This window comes from Pleurodeles waltl, chromosome 10, assembly GCF_031143425.1.
Source record: "Pleurodeles waltl isolate 20211129_DDA chromosome 10, aPleWal1.hap1.20221129, whole genome shotgun sequence".
NCBI lineage: Eukaryota > Metazoa > Chordata > Amphibia > Caudata > Salamandridae > Pleurodeles > Pleurodeles waltl.
The window spans coordinates 106,610,025-106,633,285 of record NC_090449.1 but is presented as its reverse complement, the minus strand read 5'-3'; the positions used below and the strand labels follow the sequence as shown (position 1 = coordinate 106,633,285).

Genomic DNA, 23,261 nt, shown 5'->3' with positions numbered 1-23,261 from the left:
CGAATGTAAGTTGACTTCCGAGAAAAACTCACTCGCGGGCCAGAGCAGTAAAGGTCTCAGACCAAATATTTCTGATAGAGCCAACGTCTGAAAGTCTGAGCAACGATCTTAAAGCAAAGTCTGGCTTGTCTCCAAATAATCTTGTTTTATAATGTACAAAAATAAAAGAAACGCACATTTCATGACCTATTAAATGGAACCCATGTTTCAACCGTAATAGCCAATCAGACATTGAACTTCCATTCCGGCACCACCTACAGCTATTACAGCTTATTGGGTATAATAGTGTCACTATTCCCATGCTTAGCTCCGACATGGGTTGTTTCAGTTGTAAGAGCATTTATTTCAAAACTTGGGCCTCAGCCCCTTTTACTTTAGCAGTTTACTGGTAGTGTCTTCGAGTTTGCAGAGAAATTCTAGTGTAAAGGATACTACGCAGACACATTCTTTTTTCCACTGATCGATTGCCATTAATGAACCAGCTCATCGCAGTCTGGTAATTTTCGTGCATGGAATCTCTTTCACAAGAAAAACATTGGGCTCTTGGAGCACAAATCGTGGAGTTCCATTGTGGGCAGAAAATGGGTCAGGCACTGCACATCTCCCTCGGGAGAAATCACATATCTAGGTAAGTAACTTGTTTATCCAGTTCATTAAAATGTGATGACCATATTGTTTATAGGTACTTTTCATCACCTGTTATTTAATGATAGAATCTTCTCATTGCTAGCATTACAAGTTTGTTGTTTTTCTCTTACTCTGATTGGTTGTTGCAGCTTGTCAGTATAGGTTCCCCCTATGGCTACGGGCGAGACCACCAGTCAGAGTTTCTGCTGATTGTGTCAAGGGAAGTGAAAGGGGAGGAGACGAGTTTCCAGAAATGCAGCAGTGAGGTGTGTCCCACTTTTCCATTCACTTCCCTCTTACACTGCCATGCATGGCTTTCTTGTATTCCTGCTTTCATCACTGCTTTTCATTCATTTTTATACCACTGGTATCACTAAATTTGTAGTGAAAGCCATTAATTTTTATGTTTTTTTAATTTAATTGATTTATTTAGCTAGTTCTAAATAACAAACCTTATTGAAGTGGTTTATAACTGCATTTACAAATGAGGGCTGTACATCTAAAGGTCGTTGGCAGAGCCAAAAGGCTAGTGTTGGCCGCCTCCTTGTCCTGGTCAATGCCTGGTTTGTTTTGTTCAGGTTTTTTCTTTTTTTTTTGTGTGTTAAATTTACTTTTGGGTTAGCTGCTAGGCCCTCACCAATATAAAAAAAAAAATGCATTCTAAGGCTTGCGAGATGAAATGGGCTCACTTAATTGTAAATTTACCATCTACAGGCTGCAAACAAAAAAAAAATGTTAGTGGCACGCATGCGCTTTCCATCTACTGAAGTGTCCTTCAACATATGGCAGCTCTGCCTTGCACTTCAAAAATGAATTTAAAGAAAATTAAAAGACCCGTGGGTGGGGATGGGAAAGTAAAAGGAATGGGCTGGTACCAATGGAGTAACAGTCACATGGATGCATATATTCGGTCTCGACCGCAACATGGCTGCTGCATTCCCATCAAAAAAGGTCAACTAAATTAATGCATTTTAAGTACTGTGAGGGGTAAGATAGCAATGGAGTAGTGAATGAAGGCGAAACGATGGAAGGGATACATTATATTGGAAAAACAATCATCACACTGAGTAAGTAAACACATGCACTGTCAAGGACTGATTACAGAAAAAAATAGTTCCCTAAATATGAGAAGTAGACGAAACCATCCTGTAAAAGATGGCAGAAAGGTATGGTCCAAGGGGAGAGGCATAAACAAGATGAGGAAAACACGCCACTGAATAAAAAGCAAGCAAATTAGATTGAAAAATAAGCCAACCCATGGGATACAATGGACAGGCTATAAGTCTGTTCTTAGTATAGGCCACAGACGCCTTTCCCACAAGACAGCTAAAAGTTATCTTTTAGGTCGACATAAAGGGAACCATCACTGATGTTATAACTTGTTAAATTTCAGGCCATATTGGGGTGAACATCTTTTGCACTTAACACTTCTGTCACTGTAGTAGTGGCCTTCAACTTCCTATGTATGCAGATTTAGGCTGGTCTTTCAATAGGTTCAAGAAATAAGATGATTTTTTTTACCTTAGTTGTCACCACCATGTGGTATTGCATTCAGTGGTTTCCGACTTGATATTTCAATCTCATTTAGATCTGTGCCAAGTATGATGCACTTACTATAGTATGTAACTAAAATGTAGTGAAGAGGTGTACATCCAGTTTTATTAAAAATCAGTTGCTACTGATGTTTTGAGCATTTGATTACCTTGGTCACCAGAGACCCATTTAGACAGATGAGGGCAGTGGATTGTATGAGTTACTTGTTCAGAGCAGCATTTTTTTATTTGTTTGGGAGCCATGATTAAAAGTTAGTACTTACAAGTCACCAGTTAGTCACAAGGCCATATTTCATCCCAAGGACAGGCTTGCAGGCCTATCGGAGGGACTAGTGTGTTATTTTGCTTTCAAGGTAGGTGGGGATGATCAGAGTCAGGTGTGCATGCCACAATGTGACCGGCAACCCATTACTACCTTTTCCTAACAGTCAGCTTCTAGCATGAACGCGCATGCAAGTGGTACATTTATGTGCATGTGCCACTTGTACTTTCAACTTTTTTAGATGGGGGTAATGTAGGGCAAGGCTTTTTTATGACAAAGGGTACTTTATTAATACAAGAAACGTACAATTGAGTTTAGAGGGTTAAACAGCTTTTATTTACAAAACATGATCCATGTTTAAACAGTGTCTAATGTTTGTACCAAAAAAATACATATGCCTACTTCTGTATGTGACTCCTTTTTTATTTGTTTTTAGCCAAAAGAAATGGCAAAACCTTACAACGAAAGGCAGGTGGGGTAGGCAACGGGAGTGAATATTAAGAAGGCAAGAATAACGTGCTAAACCTTTTTAAGATAGCTAAATTAGCTAGGCACATGTGGAATATAGGTCGGTTTGATGGTATGTGCTTTAGGCCGTATTCTTTGTTCCAAAATTTTGACATGCTATTTTATAATCAGTAGTTCAGTTTCATTACTTTTTTCTCCTGCCACCTTGAACAAATAGTGAATTTCAAGAATGCTGCACCATGCTACATTCATAGTGGTATTCCATACAGTACCTTGAGCGTAGAGCAACTGTGCCAGTTAAAGATTTGGGTTGTGGTGTTCCTTGCCTATTGGAGCAGGTTTGTTTTTTGGACTGTGAACTGCCTACCAGTGGACCTTTGGGGTGCTGTAAATATATATATTTTTAATACTTGTGTAATGGCGAGAGCAGAGATAAAAGTGAGGGTTGCACTCAAATGCCATGACTGAGCTTCCAAAATGCACAAAAGCTGAAGAATTACAAAGCACATGCGCAACACTCAATCATCAACACAAATCTAATGTAGTCAGGTCACTTGCTGGTTGCGAGAACTCAGACTACTAAACTCTAGTCAGTGATGGAATACTCCAAACCAGGGTGGGAAGAAAACAGATCCGTATCGTTGTGAGGCTGTACCGATGTTAAAATGAGTAGCAAGTCAAAACGGCATACTTGCATGGCAGAGTTCTCCGAATATTATACTTTTTTTTTTTTACTATTGCATCTGTAGGCTAGGATTATAATTTTATATTCTGAGGCAAATTGTTTCCTTCTAGGATGTGTACTAAGCTTACTCAAATTGTACATTATTGTTTAAAGTCTACTTCTTATTGATCTTTTTTTATCTTTATAACTAGGGATGAGTTGGGTTCAAAGCCTAACACCTCCCCCATCACTCAGCAGCCCAGTGACATGTAACTAACCAGTGATTGGTGATAGATCATTCAGCTATCTGCTAATCCTCGAATGCTACATAAGGCTTTCTTTTGGTCTGACGTTAACAAATACCTTTTTATTTCACTAAAATACGTAAAATATATTTAAGGGGGCTTTTAGCCACCTCTTTCCATCCTTTGGTCTGTAGTAATTCCCATTTTGCTTCTGCCCATTACAGCCAATGGCATTGGGCAATAGTTCCGCCTACTTAGGCCTCTGGTTAACGTCACTTTGAGTGACACCAATTTGCTCTTTCACAAGTTGCACATACACAAGAAGTTCCCTTAAGTGCCAGTGTGCCCTGATGTTGTGATTGGATATATTTGAAGTAGACAGATGCCATTTCACAGCATGCCATATTGTTCCTGGTCTCTGTTTCACCAGTGGTTCTTTGATCAACTTTGTCCAGAAGAAAACCAAACTTTATGGAGTTTAATTTGCAACACACCTGTAACAGTTTTATTTAAACATAGGTGGAGTCTAATTTGGGTTTTATGCAGAATTTGTGTGAACCCTTTCTTTCCGTCTTTCCTGTTTCTTAACTTTTTGCCTTCTTTCATTCATTCTTTTCTTTCCTGTTTTTTCTTTCCTTTGTTTTGCTTTTTCTTTTCATTCTTTTTTCTTGTATTTTTTTCCTTTCTTTTATATCAAACATTTATAGAGTGCGCAAATCAGCAGTGAGTCTCGAGAGGAAAGCTGGTTGTCTGGTTGGTTTGTGGGTTAGGGATTTGTTGAGGTATGCTGGTCGTTCATTGTGCAGGGCCTTGTTGGGATGGGTCAGCACCTTGAACTGGCATCTCATTAATCTGGAGCCACTGTAGTTTTTTGAGATGGGGTGTGATGTGGGGGTTACAGTCAGCAGGCCACCATGCGTTAGTCCATGGCGAGGTGTTTCCAAAGATGAAGACTTCCTTTTTTTCGGTCACGGGGGACTCCACAGATCTTAGGCTCTGAGGTGAAGGGTGGGGACAGAGCCTTTGGATTCTGTCAGTGAGGTACGAGGCAATCGATTTGAGGGTGTTTCCTTGAATACCGATGTGGTGAAGTCTGTTCAGGATGTGTGGGAGACCGTGTGAAACATGGCGGACTGGTCCAGGAGGATAAGGGCAGCTGTTTCCCCACGGTTCAGGAGGGTTGATGTCAATTGTGGCTGCAATCAGGGCTGTCTTTGAGCTGTGGTTAGCTCGAAATCCAGATTTGGAGGGGGCCAGGAGGTTGTGGTCTTCTAGGTGTTGGGTGAGTTGCTGAGTTGGTGGTTGATTGCTTTCTCGACTGATCAGAGATGGGTTGGTAGTTCTTCAGTTCACTGGGTCAGCGGATTTGTGTTTAAGGAGGGGGCTCACTTCAGTGTGTTTCCAGGCTCTGGGGAAGAATGCTGTGGTGATGCAGGTGTTCAGGACCTTCCTGAGCTTGTCATTGATTTTCTTGCTTCAGAGGTTGAAAATGTGGCGTGGGGAAAGGTCCGTGGATGCTCCTGAGTGATTGGGATTCCTGATGGAGATAGTGTGTTGCGTATTGGAGTTCCCAGTGGGTGAGAAGGTGTTCTGGGTACATGTTTGTGCATGTGAGCTGGTTGATGCGGTCTGCGGCGTTGATCTTGTTGTGGAAGTCTGTGAGGTTGTCAGTTCGTGGCAGGGAGTGATGTTCTCAGTGGCTGCGGGATTGGTAAACTTTTTCACAGTGGCGAAGAGTTCCTTGCAGTGATTTGTGCTGTCTTTGCAGTCTGCTGGTGCTTGCTTGGTTTCTTTCAGGAGGTGATGGTACTGGCTGAGGGCTGTCCTGAAGGAGAACTGTTTCCTCCTTTTTCCGTTCCTCTTCCCCTTTCTTTGCTTTCTTTTTAGGCTTCTTTCCTACTTTCTATCTTGTCTTCTTTCCTTCTTTCTATCTTGCCTTCTTTCCTTCTTACTATTTTTTACCTTTTGTTTTTCCCTCATTTCTTCCTTTTGGCCTTCTTTCCTTTCTTCCGTTTTTGCATCCTCACTTTCTTCCTTACTTGTCTGCCTTCCTTCCTTACTTTGCTTTGCTTCCGTCTTTCTTCCATTTTCTCCTGCCTTTCTTAAAGGCGACGCTAGCAGCCAATGCCAGACCAATGGCTTTTTTAGGTCTGTTAGGAAAGACCTTACTAAACGTATATATAACAGTTACCTTTTGGCGGTTTCAACGAGACTTCCTCCATTAGTCTGTGAATGTGGCATTCATATTTTTCCCGCACCCTCTCCAGCATACATCAATGGACAGTTAGCTCACTTCAACCATTCTCTAACTTCACTGAGTTATGGCATGCTACACTTTCACACGAAGCATACCCACACAGTAGTTCCTGTTGGTGGAGAGTGTACTATGGTAATGTTTTTGAGACCAGAAAACAATTTTGCCCTTAGGCATTATTTTTTATTTTTTATTTTTAAATTTTTTCAATGAGTACAGTGTCCCACACAGTATGTTTTCTCCAAATATCATGACCAAATGCAAGAATTGCTGAAAGGCTGGTGGCCAACTGCAGACCTGTTAACTTTGCTAATGCTGGTTCATTACATTAGTGGTGGCTCAAGTAGTTTTTCATGTGCGATTTAGAGCACGGGATGTAACTTTATTGCAGGAGTTTCTGTTGCGCTGTTCTGGCATAACTGTGAGGACAGTGGAGTTTTGTACCTAATGGGAAAGCGTGAATATATTTTGGGAAGATTCTTCTGTTTCTTCAATAGGTTGCTGATTTTCATTGATTATTGCCCAATCGACAAACAGTCTAAACTGTGGAGATGTATGCATCTGAGCAGATGATAGTGCAACAGTCCCATGGAATTGGTAGCTGCTTTGAATAGGGAGAGGACTGAGGCACTTTGACAAATGCAATTTATTGCACCATGTTAAAGTTAACCTCTAAAATAGGCTTAAGCAGAATGGCTGCTATATAGGGCTTTTTTGGATAAGCTCATAGTTTTACCAAGTGAGTGGTGAGTGTAGGCCTTTCCTATTTGCCGGAAGGTAATGTATCTCGTGTTTTTCTATAGGTTGCCAATACTAGAATTACCTCTGCAAAACCTGATGCAGCCGTTTTACCAAGCACAATTTGGTACCCACCCCTATGCAAATAGTTATCATTGGATTTAGGAGAGAAGTTTCTGACATTATGCGCAGTGGCTTCCAATTGTGGTGTTATTTATAGTTTGTTTTAAAATAAATCAAACGGTTTTCCCCTGAGAAGCAAACTGATGATCAAGACATGGATGTCAGTATGGATTGGAAATTAGGAGCTCAGTTTGACTCTCCGCTCTTGTTTTCCGGAAGTAATCTGTTCTTTGTTCAATTAACTTTGAGGGATACCTCCTTGCCCTTTCTGATTTCCTTTGACCTAAAGAGTAAACGAAGTCCTGACAATTACTTTCTGATACTTGCTCTGGTCATCTTGTTTTCTTTTAGATAAACCTGACCTGGTTTATGCATTTTACATTTCGAAGGCTCATCAGACTGAGCATTTGTTAGTAGCAGCTCTTCATAGGCTCCCATTTTCTGAAATTGGTCCGCAGTGCATCTGCTTTAAATGCTACTGCTTGTGTTTTTGCATTCCACTAATGAGTTTCTAATGGCTGTGACAGTTTTAATTTGAGGTGGAATGCTGAAGCATGTTGTCACTTGAACCATTATGAAGGAGCAAAGTGCACAAATGGAGTTGCTTTCTCTAGTTTAACATTGTTTAGGATGTGGCATGGTCTTCTGTGGTCACGTGTTTTGCAAACAGCATGAACCCTGTTTTTGGGTGTGCCAGTTATATGCGCAGGAATTACACTGCAGTAGTTTGAATACTGTAGGCCAGTGTCATAAGTTATGGACCTATTCGCTTTTTGTTTTTTACTTTTGTTTATCTTTATAACTTTTAGAGTGATATGTTTAAAAATCCTTAAGATTTTGCCTGGCTGTCAGGAGTAATTGTGCTCTTTATAAGAGCTGAATAGCTGGATTGAAGACAGTCGAGGGTGATACGTTTTTCTGAGTTCATCATTTTGTATTTATTTGTTTAGCAGACTCTAGTTTCAGCATTAGTCTGCAAGTTCACCCTCAACACCAGTTGTAACCATTGTGTTGATTTCACACTGCTTCAGTACGCCAATACCCTCAGCATCATTCCTAGTCTAGGCCCAGGAATGTTCTTGCAGATGCTCACTTTGCCATCCAAAGAAGTGGGCTTGATTGTCATTTCTAACATCGACTCTACCGGTCCAAATTTGACCAATGCCAGTCTGAAATCGACCAACACCATAACTGAATATTGACCAATTTCTGTGCTCGGCTTACCACCAGGTAGGCAACTTTAATTACACTTTCTATCTGATAGAGACTTCTAGTTGCAGATTCCTTACCTTAGAATTTTCCCCCAGGTGCCAGACTGGATCCGGAGATTTTTTCTTCGAGCAATACTCTTTCGCGTCGGTAGATGGCGTCGGTCGACTCCGTAGGCGTTGTGGTCGCCGTGATGACGTCTGGAGTAGTACATAGATGCTGCCCTCGCGCAGTGACGCAGTTCTTTTCTTTCCGTGCCACGTGCTGATCCGAAAGAGCTACCTTCAGCTATTTTTTGGGCCAAATTTGACCGTTTTGTCTATTTTTTTTGGTGCGACCTTTGGTGCGTTGAGGATGTCCCCGAAGACAGGGTTCAAGCCATGTGTGGACTGCCACCGCATGTCGGTGACGGACCCTCATCGTGGCTGCCTGTGGTGCCTCGACCACGACCACCAGTCGTGCTCAGAGTGCCAGGAAATGCATCCGAAGGCTTTGAGGGAGCGGTCCCTAAAGCTGATGGCGGCCCGGCACGCGACTCCGCATAGATCCCGATCTCACACGAGAGGAAGGTCTTGATTGGTTGTGGAGCTGCCACGCCCCCCCCCCCCCCCCTTCCTTCCTTTGGGTTCCACGCTGGGGACTTCGTCTCAGGCCACCGAGGTCGCCTCCGGATCCGTGCGCGGATCTACACTGATGCTGGTCACACAGTTGAGACCTTCCCCGGCGCCGGGTCGTTTAGCGACGCACCTGACGTCGGTAGTGCCCACTATCGACCCGATTCTCATTCCTGACGACTCCGAGCGGCATCGGCCAACGCCGCCTTCAACTTCGGTGGGCTCCATTCGCCAGAGGACGGATTCTGACACATTTTCCTATGGGTACGAACACAGGGAAGGAATTGGAGGGGTCCCTGGACCCTTATGAATACCAGGAAGACCCTACTATGGACTGGGCACTGGACTTGTGCGAAGCCAGTGGTCTTGATACTTCTCCTGACTCTGGCATGCTGTCTCCTCCTACCGTGGCTACGGCGGAGGGAGCTTGAGTACAAGAAGAGAGATTGAGCTTCAACTAATGTCCACTGCCATCTACAATTGTAGAACAACAACAACAATCAAGATAACTGAAATACACAAAATTATATTTATTACATATGTATGTACAACAAGAAAACACAATGATCAAAATTAAATATAAAATATCTACATATTCACAGGGAACGACACATACATTTATATAATTAATAGACAGACAAAATTATACAAAACAAAAACACAACAAATAATGAAAAATGATAGAAACATAACATTAAAAAAAGGGGCAAAAAATCCAAGTTGTCCAAAATACAATACAATACAATTTAGATATATGCTTTATCTACAACATTACTTTAAAGCCTTACTAATATTCACAGTTTTAACATGTTAACTTAGAACCAGATCGCGTCTCCACCTAATTCAAAAAGAAAAATTACTTGGACCCTAAAATTCATATTCCATTATAACAACTGTAGGAACTAAGCCTACGCGCGTTTTGGCGGTAAACCTCCGTTTTGTAAAGCCGCCTTCATCAGGGCAGTTCCTTTTTAATGTTGGGTAACTGATATCGCAGATCTTTTAGATTCTCGTCTTTCCCATCCGAATCAAATCAGATGACAATGTTGATGCGTTCTCTCATAAAGAGAACACGGAAAGGTTGGTTCTCTAGCTTCAACTTTTGATTACACGGGGCTCCTTATATAGGCCTACAGTCAGATTCACAAATCCATCTCCAAATGGTCTTCAAAATAACCGGATTCCTAGAAGGATAAATACCACAGCTTCCATGTCTTTCATCTTCCAATGCACCGATTTCTAAATAGCAAGTGCTAAACAAACACGCCCGATAAAAGCGGAGGGAGCTACCTATGGTATGGTGGTTAGTAGGGCAGCTGAGGTCCTTGGCCTTGAGCTACCTACTGTCGAAGTCAGATCAAACCTCCGGACGGAGGTGCTTCAGCCTGGGGCTTCTACGTCTGAACCCCTTCTCCCATTTAATGAAGCCCTCACTGACGTCCTTTTGGGTACATGGTCCAAACCCAACACAGGGGCTCCTGTGAACAAGATCGCTCGCCCCATCGGCCTCTGCCAAAAGATCCGAAGTTCCTGTCCCAACATCCTATGCCTGAGAGTCTTATTATCCAGACGTCGTCTTCTTCTGGTGCGTTCCCTTCCGCACCCCCGGATAGGGAATTCAAAGGCTGGAACAATTTGGTAAGAAGTTATTTTCTTCCTCCAGCCTCGCGCTGCGGTCCGTGAACACCGCATGCCTTTTGGGCTGTTCTTCCCACTCCCTGTGGGATACAGTTGTGCAAGTCCTGCTGCAGATACCGGAGGAGGCCAGTGCTATAGTCTCCCAAGCAGTCAAAGATTGGGGAGACATGGCGAAGTTCACAACCCGTTGTGGGCTGGATACGACCGAATCTCTGGGCAGATCGGTTGCAACAACAGTGGCCTTAACGGCGCCATGCCTGGTTACGTACTTCTAGCTTCTCGGGGGGATGCCCAACAGTCACTCATGGACATTCCCTTTGATGGCACCAGTCTCTTCGGAGACAAAGCGGACTCTGCATTGGAGAGGTTCAAGCAGTCCAGGGCTATGTCTCGGTCCCTTGTCCTTCCTGCTGCCACACGCCCCCCCCACAGTCTGCTTTTCTTCCATTTCGTGGCCACGGAAGGGGCGCCCGGTCGCATCCTCAACCCAGCCACCGGGCCATGCATGCTGGACAGCCTGTGTGGCCGGGGGCACGGAATCCCACGTGGTCGTGGGACAGAGAACCAGAGGTCTGTCAAGTCCACCTCTGCCCCTGCAGCAGCCTCCAAACCTTCCTAGTCAGTCACCTTACTCCCGCTCTGTAGGTGGCAGAATCTGCCATCACCTGCCCCACTGGGAACATATAACCACGGATGGGTGGGTTTTGCAAATAATTCGGAAGGGCTATTCCCTCCCTTTCGAATCTGCACCACCACACATGCCACAATCCTTCCATCCCCTTTTGGAGGATCATTTGGTGCTTCTCTGCCAGGAAGTTGCGGCTCTTGGCCAAGGGAGCTATAGAAAAGGGTCCCTGTGCCAGAACTAAGTTGTGGTTGTTATTCCCACTACTTTCTGATACCAAAGAAGGACTAAGGCTTGCGCCCTATCCTCCATCTTCGGTACCTGAACTACTTCCTCAAGAAGAAATTCAAAATGCTCAGCCTGGCTCAGGTTGTCTGCCTGCCTTAGACCCAGGAGACTGGATGGTAGCTTTGGACATGCAGGACGCTTATTTCCACAACCCCATCCTGCCTGCCCACAGACGTTACCTACGATTCCCGGTAGGTCACGAGCACTTTCAATTTACCGTGCTCTCTCTCGGTCTTACCAGCGCCCCTCGGGTGTTCACGAAAGTGATGGCAGTGGTTGCAGCTCATCTGCGCAGGTTAGGGGTTTGTCTTCCCCTACCTAGACGACTGGCTGTTGAAGGCGCCTTCGCCCCAGACAGTGGTCTCCCACCTCCAGACTACGGTGAACCTCCTGCACCAGCTGGGGTTCACTATCAACGTGCCGAAGTCACACCTGACTCCCTCTCAGACGCTCCCTTTCATCGGAGCAGTTCTGGACACAGTACGGTTTCGGGCTTATCCTCCCCAAAAGCGAGTCCAAGACATCCAGGCTATGATTCCGCTCTGTCAGCCTTGGTCTTGGGTTTCGGTGAGACACTGAGTCTGCTGGGCCTCTTGGCCTCCTGCATCCTGCTAGTAACACATGCCAGGTGGCATATGCGGGCTCTGCAGTGGGACTTGAAGTTCCAGTGGGCGCAGCATCACAGGAATCTCTCTGACATGGTCCAGATCTCGGAGGAGACTGCGAAAGACTTGCAGCACTCTCACTTCCCCATCCAGATCTCTCTATAGTAACAGATGCGTCGCTTCTGGGTTAGGGGGGGGACCACATGGGAGAGGTGGAGATCAGAGGTCTCTGGTCTCCGGCAGAGTCGGGACTCTACATAAATTTGCTGGAGCTCCGAGCGATCAGACTTGCATTGAAAGCATTCCTTCCCTCTCCCAAAGGGAAAGTGGTGCAGGTGTTCACGGACAACACTACCGCCATGTGGTACTCCAATAAACAAGGCTGGGTAGGGTCCTGGACCCTTTGTCAGGAGGACCTGGGCCTCTGGACATGGCTGGAACATCAGACCATTACCCTGATGGTTCAACATCTGGCGGGCTCTCAACACCAGAGCAGACTAACTCCGCTGCCGACATACTGTCGATCACCAATGGCATCTCCATCCAGAGGAGGTGCAAAGTCTTTCTCAAATGGGGAAAGCCTTGGTTAGATCTGTTCGCCTCTGCAGAGAACGCGCAGTGTCAGCTATTTTGCGCGTTGGAGTTTCCAAGGCGGCACTTGCTCGGTGACAATTTTGTCTTGAGTGGATCTCTGGCCTCCTTTACGCCTTCCCGCCTATCCCTCTTCTGCCCAGAGTTCTCAAAATCAAGAGCAACCGGGCCCACTTTGATCCTGTCCTTTTGATAAGGCTACCCATCTCAAAGTATGGATTTTTAGTTGGCAAGAGTGTTTTTTTGTGTTTAGTGGGTATGGGTTTAGGGGGTGGCAAGAGGTTTTTAGGGTTTAGTAGGGTGGGTATGGGTACAACAGAACAGTAAGGTTCTCCAACCCAGCCTCTCAATCTAGACCTTCATGCTTTGGAGATTGAGTTTCATCAGCTGAAGACCTTTGACCTTCCGGAGGTGTTTAATGTTACCTTGGCTGCCAGGCATCCCTCCACGAACTGTACGCCTGCCACTAGGACAAATCTGTGGGTTTTGTGCTCTAGTCATTCACTCCAGGCCAAACTGTTACATTATTTGTGATGTTTTTTGCCGGGAAAGGCTTTGCTTTGGGCACAGTTAAAGGTTGTCTTTCAGCCTTCTTATGGGATGACAGATCAGCCCTCTTTATTAAAATCACCTGTTTTTTTTTTTTTTTTAAAGGTCTGCAACATGTCTTCCCTGCCCCTCCTACCGCATTTGTGATGCCCCAATGGGACTTGCCCCTGCATATCTAATGTATACTCCATTTGAACTGCTCCAGTTTCCTTCTCGTCATCAAAACTGTTCCTAGTTTCTATCACCTTGGCACAGTGTGAAAGTAAGCTTTAGGCACCAGGGGCATTTTAGTAAGCTGTCGAGCCTGGAAGAAGGTGGGAAGATGTTTAATACAGCTAATTCATAAGTGCGAGACAAATAGACGGGGATTTGAGGTCATTTTACATACTAGTAGTGGTTAAACCTGAGACCACTCTGAAACTCCTTGCGACTGCAGAGGGAGAGCTACTCCGTGGTCCCTACTTGGCTCCCTGGCTCCAGCAGGTGCCGGAATTACTCCCTCTCACAAGACGCCGCTAAAGCTGCTGCTCCTTGCGTGCAGGAGCAATCCTTTCATCTGTTGGTAAACAGATGAAAAGTCGGCTTCAAACGGACGGGAGCAGTTTCCTACCATGCCCCATTTTCTTTATTTTTACTTGTTTTTTGGGTCCTGGCTGAGTCAGCCCCACAAACGGCCAACAGCAAGTGTTGGCAGCCAGTCAGATTTCAGCACAGGGACTGTTCAATCCGAGGAGGCTTCGCATCCCTGGATATACATATATATTTTTTTTTTCTTTGAACGCCAAAACTACTGAACTGATCTACACCAAATAAGAAACACGCTTTCTGGACCAAGAGCTAATTTTCTGCCAAATTTGGTGTCATTTCGTTTAGCTGTTTGGGCTTCTAGGGTGGGTATGGGTTTTTATATGGCAAGGGCATTTTTAAGGTTTTGGGTGGCCGCTGCATTTTTAGGGTTTAGGGTGGCAGTGGGTTTTTGAGTGGTAGCTGTATGTATATGTATATCCTGATGGCTGACATGAGCAACTTTACTGATCCATTTGCGAAAAGGTCAAAAAGACTAGAAACTAGAGTCAAGACTGAAGGTTTTGAGCTACAGCAGTTGCGACCTATCCCTCAGTGGATGCATGTGGAAGTCTCAAGCCCAGACTATTGGGACTAGTGGGGAGTGAAGGAAAGAGGATGAAGGTTTGTAAGGTAGTCGGTTGTGAAGAAACTCACCTCCCCAAGGTCTGAATACTACTGTTTCTTCTCCCTGCCAACTGTCCAAGTTTGGTTCCATCTTGACACCAGTAGTATTGAACAGCCACAGCCTCAATTGCATGAAAATATGCAGGAATTGAAGGGGTCCATTTTGTTACTGTCCTGGAATATGGCAGGCCTAAAGGAGAAAATTGCTGGAGCGGAGAACATTTATTGCGAAGTATGAGCTAAATGTTCTACAAAAAAAACTTGGTCCCTAGAAAAACGCCATAGACCTGGATGTTTGAATTACGTAACAAGGCAGTTCCTACTAGGATAAGGTGCTCGTCCGCAGGGTTACTAATCTGGATTAGGAACTCTAGACCCAGAGATTAAGACACCTGACGTGAATAGTAAAGAGATCTTGGGATTGTCTCTGAAAGGCAGAAGTGGTCCCCGGGTCCACATCCATAAAATATACAATTGCACTGTACAACGTAATAGGAAAGCTCCAACTCTTGTGACGCTGTACTGTTATTTGTGTAATTCACCCTCTTATTTTGGGTGATCTTACTACTACTTTTGAACACCTAAAGTGTCTAGCAACAGTTTTTGGCATTGAGGATGAGGCCAGCTGATTTCCCATGTTGGGACAGAGCCTTTACTGACCCTGAGCACGGGTGTGTTCTTGCATCTTTTTCCTGTATATATGTTGTTAAAGCTGTGAGTGTGTTCAAGAACGTTAGCTGGTTCCTCTGTTCCTGCAATACCCTTTGCTGATACCTTACTGTTGCCACGAACACCAAGTGGCTTTCCAAATCACTTAAATTTACTGAGTTCTGTTATGCTTGTGGCTTAGGGGACTGGCTCCCAACCTGTGGTCCAGGGACCCTCTGGGGGTCCCCAAAGCCTCCTAAAGTAGTCCGCAAATGCTTAGAAAAGTAAATAACAGATTAGGTTCCCAGCTTTTAGCAATGCCTCAGTGGGGGTCTCCCTGGATTCTATAATTTAGCGGGGGTCCCAGATTCCAGTAATGATAGTGGGGGCTCACAGAAGTCAAGATTGTGAACTGCTGGCTTTGAGGTTAATAGCTCAAAGACTATAAAATTATGATTTTTAATCGGCATAGAGCTTGTAGAGGGATTTTTACCATGATAGACAAACCACTGCAGGAGATTGCTTGCTTTGAATACCTACGGAATAGAAATTGATATTCGCAAAACCCTGAATCCCCATATTGGGATGAGCAAAGTGGTGTTGGTGGTGAATTCTCTTTCTGCCATTGTTAACAGATAAAAAAAAACTATCCTGAAATCAGTCTCCCCAGCAGTGGAGATATACAGGGCAAAGGGGTAGGCCGCTGCCCTGTGTGGGGGCCTGACTACTAAAATATAATTTCATAAGATCGCTACTCTCCTTGCCTCAGAGGACTCCTATTGTTCCTATATTTTTTGTGGGGGGGGAGGTCAAGAACTGGCGATGTTAAGACCTTTTAAATTGGGCCAGGTTGTGGTCCATAAATAAGCTTCATCACTAGAGATTGGCTGCGGAAGAAGTTTTGAGATTGAGCAAAGCACACTCATTGCCATGGTTTAACCATCATCTTACTATATTAGGTTTGGGAGACTATTGGAAAAAACACTCCTTTATGCTTTCCAATGCCAAGTACAGAGTCATTACGGCCTTTTGGCAGAGGAATGTTCTCGAATTTCACAACAAGGATAAGCCAGGGGGTATGGTGGAGGACTTAGATCATAAACCATCCACAAGGAAATCACTTCTTATGGATGACATCCAACTACCAATAGCACATACCTTGTGTGTCAAATTCAGCCAGGGAACTCTTAGTTAACATATGTATTTTAAAATGAGAGTCCCCCTCTCAGGAAATGTGCCAGCTTTGTGGCTATGCAAATGAGGATGTAGAACATATTTTATATTTTTTTGCCCCACGTATAAAAAGCTGCAACAAACCTGGCTAAAACCCCTCTGTAGTAACACTGGAGTTAAATTTTACTGAGGCCTATATGATATTGCAGTCCGATCTGGGGAAGGTTACTATTTGGGGTGTTAGTCGTTACCTCTGTGCTGTATGGTTAATTAGGAAAAAGCTCTAATTGTCATTTTAAATTAATTGCTATTTATATGGACTAAACTGTTTCAACAATCTTATTTTTTTCATCAGTCTGGAATGTAAAGTTAGCCATAGTTTGTATTTTATATTACTTATGTTTTACTTGTTTTTAAACCAGTTTTTAATTTTTGTGAAAACTTTTAGGTGCTCTCTGGTGCTCGCCACTGGAGTTAGTCATGAATATTGACTTTTAGCAAAGGTAAGGCGAGCAACAGGTCTTTACTCCCAGTCACAATTAAAGTAAACCACAACACTACTATAACTTATTTATTTGCTAAGAAATTGAAACCTAGACTTGGAAGTCTTACAATTGTTGCATCAATCCAAAACATGTTGGTTGGTTTGATGTATCCCTCGTCCCTAGGGCTATGGTGGTGAGGAAGAGGGTAGCATTGTAGACTGTAGGAACATGAGAAACGTACTATATGCAGAATGAGTTGACGACATTCCAGTGGAGCCAATAGTGTGATGAGGATGTGCAAAGTCCAAAATCTTTCACAGAACTAGGAAATAAATCTTTAGCAGATCTGAGGAAGTGAGTATAGAAGCATCACCTTCGGTGTTAGATTAGAAAATTGTCAGAATGGATAAGACATCCCATCCGTTTCCAGGTATCCTTGTATTATGCTGTGAAAACACCTCTACCTGAGCATGCATAATCCCAGCAGAAACATAATTGCTGGTTTTGCTAGTGATTAATTTATTTTTTAACCATATCAAGCCTGTGCTAAATAACAAAGCCAATAGCAGAGTATTCCTTGGGGATAGGCATGCCCTGGCATGCTAAGAAAACTTATAAGCAAGACACTTGTGGGAATTAAATGTTTTCGTTGTATCTTAGTTTTTGTTTTTATAGAGCTCAGCATATGCAAGTTTGTAGATAAAATTTAAGTAGGCACTTGTCTTCATATGCTGATGTAATTCAGAGTTTTTTGTTACCAGTTATAATAAGCATTCGGAGACACAGTAATGATCTTCAGGAGTAATTTAAAACAATAAAGCATTTACATTTTGCCACTGGTTTCTTAGGCTGGCATCGTGGCGAAATTCCATATTTCTGACTTTCTCCTGTTTATAGAATCACATCATATTCACCTAGATACATAGGGATTTATTTATGTTTCAGTTTATTTTTAAAAATACTGAAAGGTGACACTGTCATGGTGGATCAAGAATGGTTTTAAATTTTACCTGGAAGAGCATTTCTCAAAAATGGGGCATATTTAAAGAGAATCCCATTCCGAAGTCCCCATGCATGTGCCCTAAACTGCTTGAGTTGAAGCCTTTTATCAGGAAAAGTACACCAAAGAATGAATAATAGGTCTTGAAGTCCACAAGCTGGTGCACCTGCTGCATGCAAAATGACTCTGTGGGAACATATGGTACCTGTGGCTTAGATGGTAAATCATGCATGCTGCAACTGGTGAAGTTGTTGCTTAGAAGTGCAGGAAGACCCAATTGGGTAGTGTTGGCATATTTGTATTTGCAGCATTGCTAGTGTGAGGAATGACCCATTTGTGTGCAAGTGAGGAATAATATTTAAGGCTCAGATGATGTAATCCTGTTCTAGTTGCACATCAGCCTACAGAACTGATGGCAGATAATTATCCGTTGAGGATTCAGTGATTCTTCATGGGTATGGTATAGGCCACAATCAGCTGTCCACTGTATCTTAGGCTTCATTGGAGCACCTTTGTTTACCTGCATATTTCCGGCCCTTGAGGCATTGAGTGTAATCGTATCCTGTGACATGTAAATCTCAGTGGCAGTTAAGGCTTCTTTGGGAGCTAATCTATATGTTGGGTAAAATCTGTGTAATTGTAGAACAATACATAAAATGATTGATTTGGCTGTAGGAGGTGATGTTTAAATGGTGAAAAGTTACAAAATGAGGCAGTTTGACAATTTAGGAAACCATAGGAGTGGGCAGCATGTTCAGTATTAATTAGAAGCAACTTCATATCCCTCAGATTCCACTCTTCATGCTACATAGTTGGGATGCTGTGGTCGACAATGAAAGCTGATGTCAAAACTGGTAAATTCTGGAATCCAATAGAGGTGACACTGCTTGACTAGATCAGTAGAGACTAAAGATAACTATAGACTCCAGCCTGCAGCGGACGCAGGGAAGTTTATTTGCAATTGCCCCTGCTGCGGATTACTTTTCCCAGTTTAGAAACATGCCTCCATGTTGACACCACATGCTCCGCCTTTTGAATATTGTTTCCAAGTTCATTCCTTTCATAGGAGGTATTGTGTTGAGAAAGAGGCCCATGCAAAGCCAATGAATGTCAGAGGTACAACGAAGCCAACGTTAAGACGTTCATAAAATAACTGTCGAAGGATCTTAAATTAGGTTATCACTCAAAAGCAACATAACATACTTTTAATTCCAGTCCCCTTTACATCCTCGTTTATTTATTCGATAATATTTTTTTCATAGTTTTTTTTTTTTTCTCCTTTCTTATCCCAATCTTAATCTGTGCCTTGTACACCAATCAAATGTCCGTATTGTCAGTCTCGTCCTAAACCTTTCAAATAACTGCTGAAGTTGAGGCATATGGGGGTATTGCTCAGTTTGAATTTGTACATCTAAAGTTTGCAGAAATGTAGTTTACTTCTGCCAGCTGTGAGGGTTTTTGAAAGAGCCACAAATGGGGTGTGGGGCATTCAAGAAAAGATTTTGGTCAGGAGATGAAGAGAGCCTTAAGAGTAATTTTGTTGTTGAGCTAGAATTCGGGAATTTTTTACCGGACTACTATAATTATCAATGACACGCAAGCTTCTTAAGCTGGTGTCATCATAAAGATCTAAATCTTTCTGGCCATCCCATAATATAAATGCGCTGGATGAAATCTGTACTCTAAAGCTTCTCCCCACCTCAAAGAACTTAGTTGGATGTCCCTTCCAGTTAAGTGGCTAACATGCAGTTCTTCCACGTAGCCCGTTTTGTAAAAAAAAAAAAAATTATATCCTTTTCAGCCTGATTGTGGTGTCATCTGTATAATACTGGAGTGCACAAGTGGGTTCTTTGTCTCCACTCAAACCTCCTGTTAATGTTTGAGACTAAGTGATACAATGCTGTACTGCTTTAATTGGATGTAGGCATACCTTTTTTTAACCCATGAATAAATATGTTGTGATCTTTGCTGTTGAGTGAGCTGAACGGCAAAGTTAATGACATGGTAGACCTGTACATGAGGTAAAGGTACACTTGCACGTTTTGTTTTTAGCAAAAAGCTATTTAGATAAAAAAAAATGCTTTCACAGGCATTTAAAATTCACGCCAATTTCAGTTTAAATGTGTATGATTTTGATATTTGCGAGAACTGTAGCATTTTGCAAATAGATGTCAAGCGCTTAAGTTGTCATCTCTTCACTTGTAGAGCTTTTGCTAATCTTACACAGCCTCAAACTATAGAAGCATGTATGTTTATTTGGTCAAATGACTGAATCTGAGTTGTGAGGGGAGAAAGCAGATGCTGGTGTGAAAGGAAGGTTTTCACTGAAGAGAAAAGGGATTCAACTAACACAGAGGCTGCTGCATGGACTGTGTGTCCCAGAGAACCCCAGAGGAGGAGACTAGAGCCCACAGGGGAGAGGTGGTGCTGCAACACTTAGCTCTACAGAGGGCTAGTTTGATTCCTGCTGTGAGACGTGCAGGCGTCTGCCCAGGCCAAAAGCAGCCCCAACTGGGCCTGTCAAGTGCTGAACGAGATGCCACCTCTCTTCCCTGCACCACCCAACCAGCGTTTAGGGCACTTAAACATGTTCCACATATGTCATTGTCCTAGAGGGGCTGCCCATCATGGAGGAAGGTGACCAAGAGGATTGGTGGAGACTAAAATACAAAGTAGCCCACTGGTGAAGGGAAAACGCAACATGGCCAACTGACAGTTGACAACATTATAATGGTTTGAAAGAGTAGATTTGTTGGGCCCCTCGTCAAAAGCCACTTAAGTGACTGTCGTAATTAACTTTAGAAATCGAGATTTGGTGATCTCCTTGCTTTATCTAATCAGCTGGGTAGGATACGCGCTCTTCCTCTGCCTTTTCTACCGTCCATCCTTTATAAGAGCCAGTGATTCCATGAGGTACAAGCCAGGCCCTAGAGCAGAATGTGATCCTACTGTCCGTTTCTACAAGCAATCACTTTATTCCCTTACCCAGACTGTCAGATATTGAATGACTACCCCCCCCCCCCCCCCCGACTTGTCATCAAACTACATTTTCTTGCCAGAGGGAACCACCAAATGTTGCCCCCGAACAGGATCGAGAAGAAGGGTGAGCTGTTTTACAACTACTCTTTTGGAATATTGCAGGTGTCCAACAGCTGTCAAACAATGACCGGTTACAAATTATCAAACATTAAGATCTAGTATGTTGCCAAAAGACATGGGCTTTATATGAATTTCACATTGATTATTTTTGTTCATTTTGCCCGCAGCTCCTTATCAGGCAGGGCGAAAGGGGGGTTGGCTGTCTTAGTGTCTCTTAATTGTATTAACACTAATGTTGCAGAATTATTGTCCACCCCATGTTATCTAATCTTTGAACAGGTTTTGTTAATTTCTATTAACTTTTTTTCTGGGAAGCCTGTCATGTTAATAGAAGATTTGGGCTGTAATATTTCAGATTTTGCCGAAAGTAATAGTAATCATGTAGTTACCATCTGGTCAGGGGATTTTAAAATGGTCATGTTCCCTTGTAGTCGAGATCGTGGGGTCATGGATTGGCACGGAGAAGACTCCACCCACTTCTCCCACATACCCTACGGGGAAGCTTTATATCAGATAAGTGTTAAGTATTAACTTACTCTTCTCTAGAAACCCATGAGGAGAGGGTATAGCCACCCGCTAACTTCCGTGGGGAGAGGTAGAAGAATCACTATTGGCTTCATCTTATTATCCCAGAGCTTGCAGATAAAACCGTGAACTTGGGAATGAGTTCCTCTAACATTAGCAATCACAATATTTTCCTTTCCATTGAAAATTAACACTGGAGGTAGGTCCAAAATATAACATCATTCAAATAAGGGAGTTTGCGTGAAGCTGGACAATACAGACCCTCCCCAGTTCTTTAACGATTTGTTAGTAGGAGAGTATGAGGAGATAATGTGCTGTTTACCTTACTCAGCTTCCACTAAGTCCTGGACAGCTCTGTTGAGATATGTAACACGGTATGCTGTATGTTGTCTGCAAAAAAATCAAAAGAACCACCAGCTTAGAAATGGTTTGACCCAGATTGTACTGCTTAAAAATCTGAAATGAAGCCACTAAAATGTCACCACCCAATATAGTAGCTGTAAGAATAGCTAGACTTGATTTCAAATTGGCCTTAGACAAGAGAATGGAAGAAATAAGGATGAAAGTTTTTTGGGGAGACATGAAAGTGGTCTTGCAACTTCAGGACAATAGAGCATTTTGGGAAGTCATCGACCTTCATTTTCTCTTTGAGCAAACCCATTCAAGAATGTGTTGTCATATCCTGGCGAAAGATTGAGTACTCTGTTTCTCAGATTTTTGAGTTAGATAACTAGTTGCTTAATCAGTCATTAATTTTAGAGTCCCCACTTCCTAACATGGCAGGTGACATTGCATTGGCTATTTTAAGATGTCTGCTCGTGAAAGCGCCTGGCCCTGATGGAGCCCCAGTTGATTTATTTAGGTACAACCCTATGTTCTGGGCTAGACTTGAAAAGCTAGAAGACTGGGCTGAAGCAAACACCTTTTTAGGTCTTTCCTAGACAGCGCAAGGACTCTCTCTTCAAGACATGCTGTATCTATTCTACAGGCTTTTAGCATGCCTATTGCTCTTCATTGGTTCCTTCGTGTACCTTTAGAAATGTCTTGGTTTTTAGTGACGAGTTGTTACCATTGGTACCTCATTATGGTGTTTGCCACACTCTGGGAGACTGGTGCTGTTATGTGGATCATTTTACTTGAGGCCATTTATCAGACTTTCAGTGCACCATTGTTTTCGTTGGTTTCTGGCCGGCACGCAAGTGCTTGTTTGGAAGCAGTCGGTTTCTGGCTGAAATGCAAGCAATCATGTTTTAAGTACCATTCTACTTTTAGCTGTCATTTTAATGTTTCGATCTGTACAAGAAAACATAGAGTGGAGAAAAGGGCAACGTTATGCTTCTAAATTTAGCTTGTTGCAGATCATAGCCATTTGGATAAGGATGAAGGCAGTAGACTGCTTCAGATTTCTCAAACATGACAGACATTTTTAAAACGGGTTATGCTCCGTTGAGAGAAGCACAGCCTTCCTAGTCTGGTGGCACTCTATAGGTGCCTTCACACTCTTGCTGAAGTGGTCCTATCTATATCAATGTATTGCAAGCCTTGAAGCTTGGGTTTTCATGGAGTAGCAGTCTTTTACCTAGCCTTCATCCACCTGTCTGAAATTCGACGGGCATGTGGAGGAAGTGGAGGTTGAAGAAACCGCTATCCCATGAAAATGCATAATTCTGTCCCTTGTGTAGTAACATCCATGTGCTTCCAAGGAGACAGTGCCTGTGTCTAGGAGGGTTTTCACTTAGTGGGCTAGTTTCGCCATTTACAAGAGATAATTACCATTGGGTTATACATAAGAGGAGTTTATTACCCTCTTGGTGAGGGCTAGGTACATTTAGGTCCTGATGAATCACCGCTTGTTCCATAGGGATAGATAGTGCGAGGAACATTTTTGGTACCTATGCTCATTTTTAATCTCCTACCGTACAGTCTTTTTTTTTTTTTTTTTTCCTCTTTCTCACGCTGTACTGTCTGGCAAGAATGATTAAAAGATCTCTGCAAAGAGATCCTTTGTGGGGGTCCACCAGGCATTGCAGTGCCGGCCTGACGAGGAGCAATGCCCATGAGTGAGGACAGTTCTTCAAAATAAACTG

General features: G+C 43.2%; 1 protein-coding gene across 2 annotated transcripts in view; it reads left to right on the top strand.

Annotated features, from left to right (window-relative positions):
* Positions 1-23,261, top strand: part of LOC138261172 (BTB/POZ domain-containing protein KCTD5) — a 195,054-nt gene that overhangs the window by 122,447 nt on the left and 49,346 nt on the right. Inside the window, exon 5 of one of the 2 annotated variants that reach the window (XM_069209884.1) lies at positions 777-893. The exons of the other annotated variant lie outside the window; for it this stretch is intronic. Coding sequence (XP_069065985.1) covers positions 777-893 — 117 coding nt within the window. The remainder of the gene's footprint in view (positions 1-776; positions 894-23,261) is intronic. 2 annotated transcript variants of the gene reach the window in all.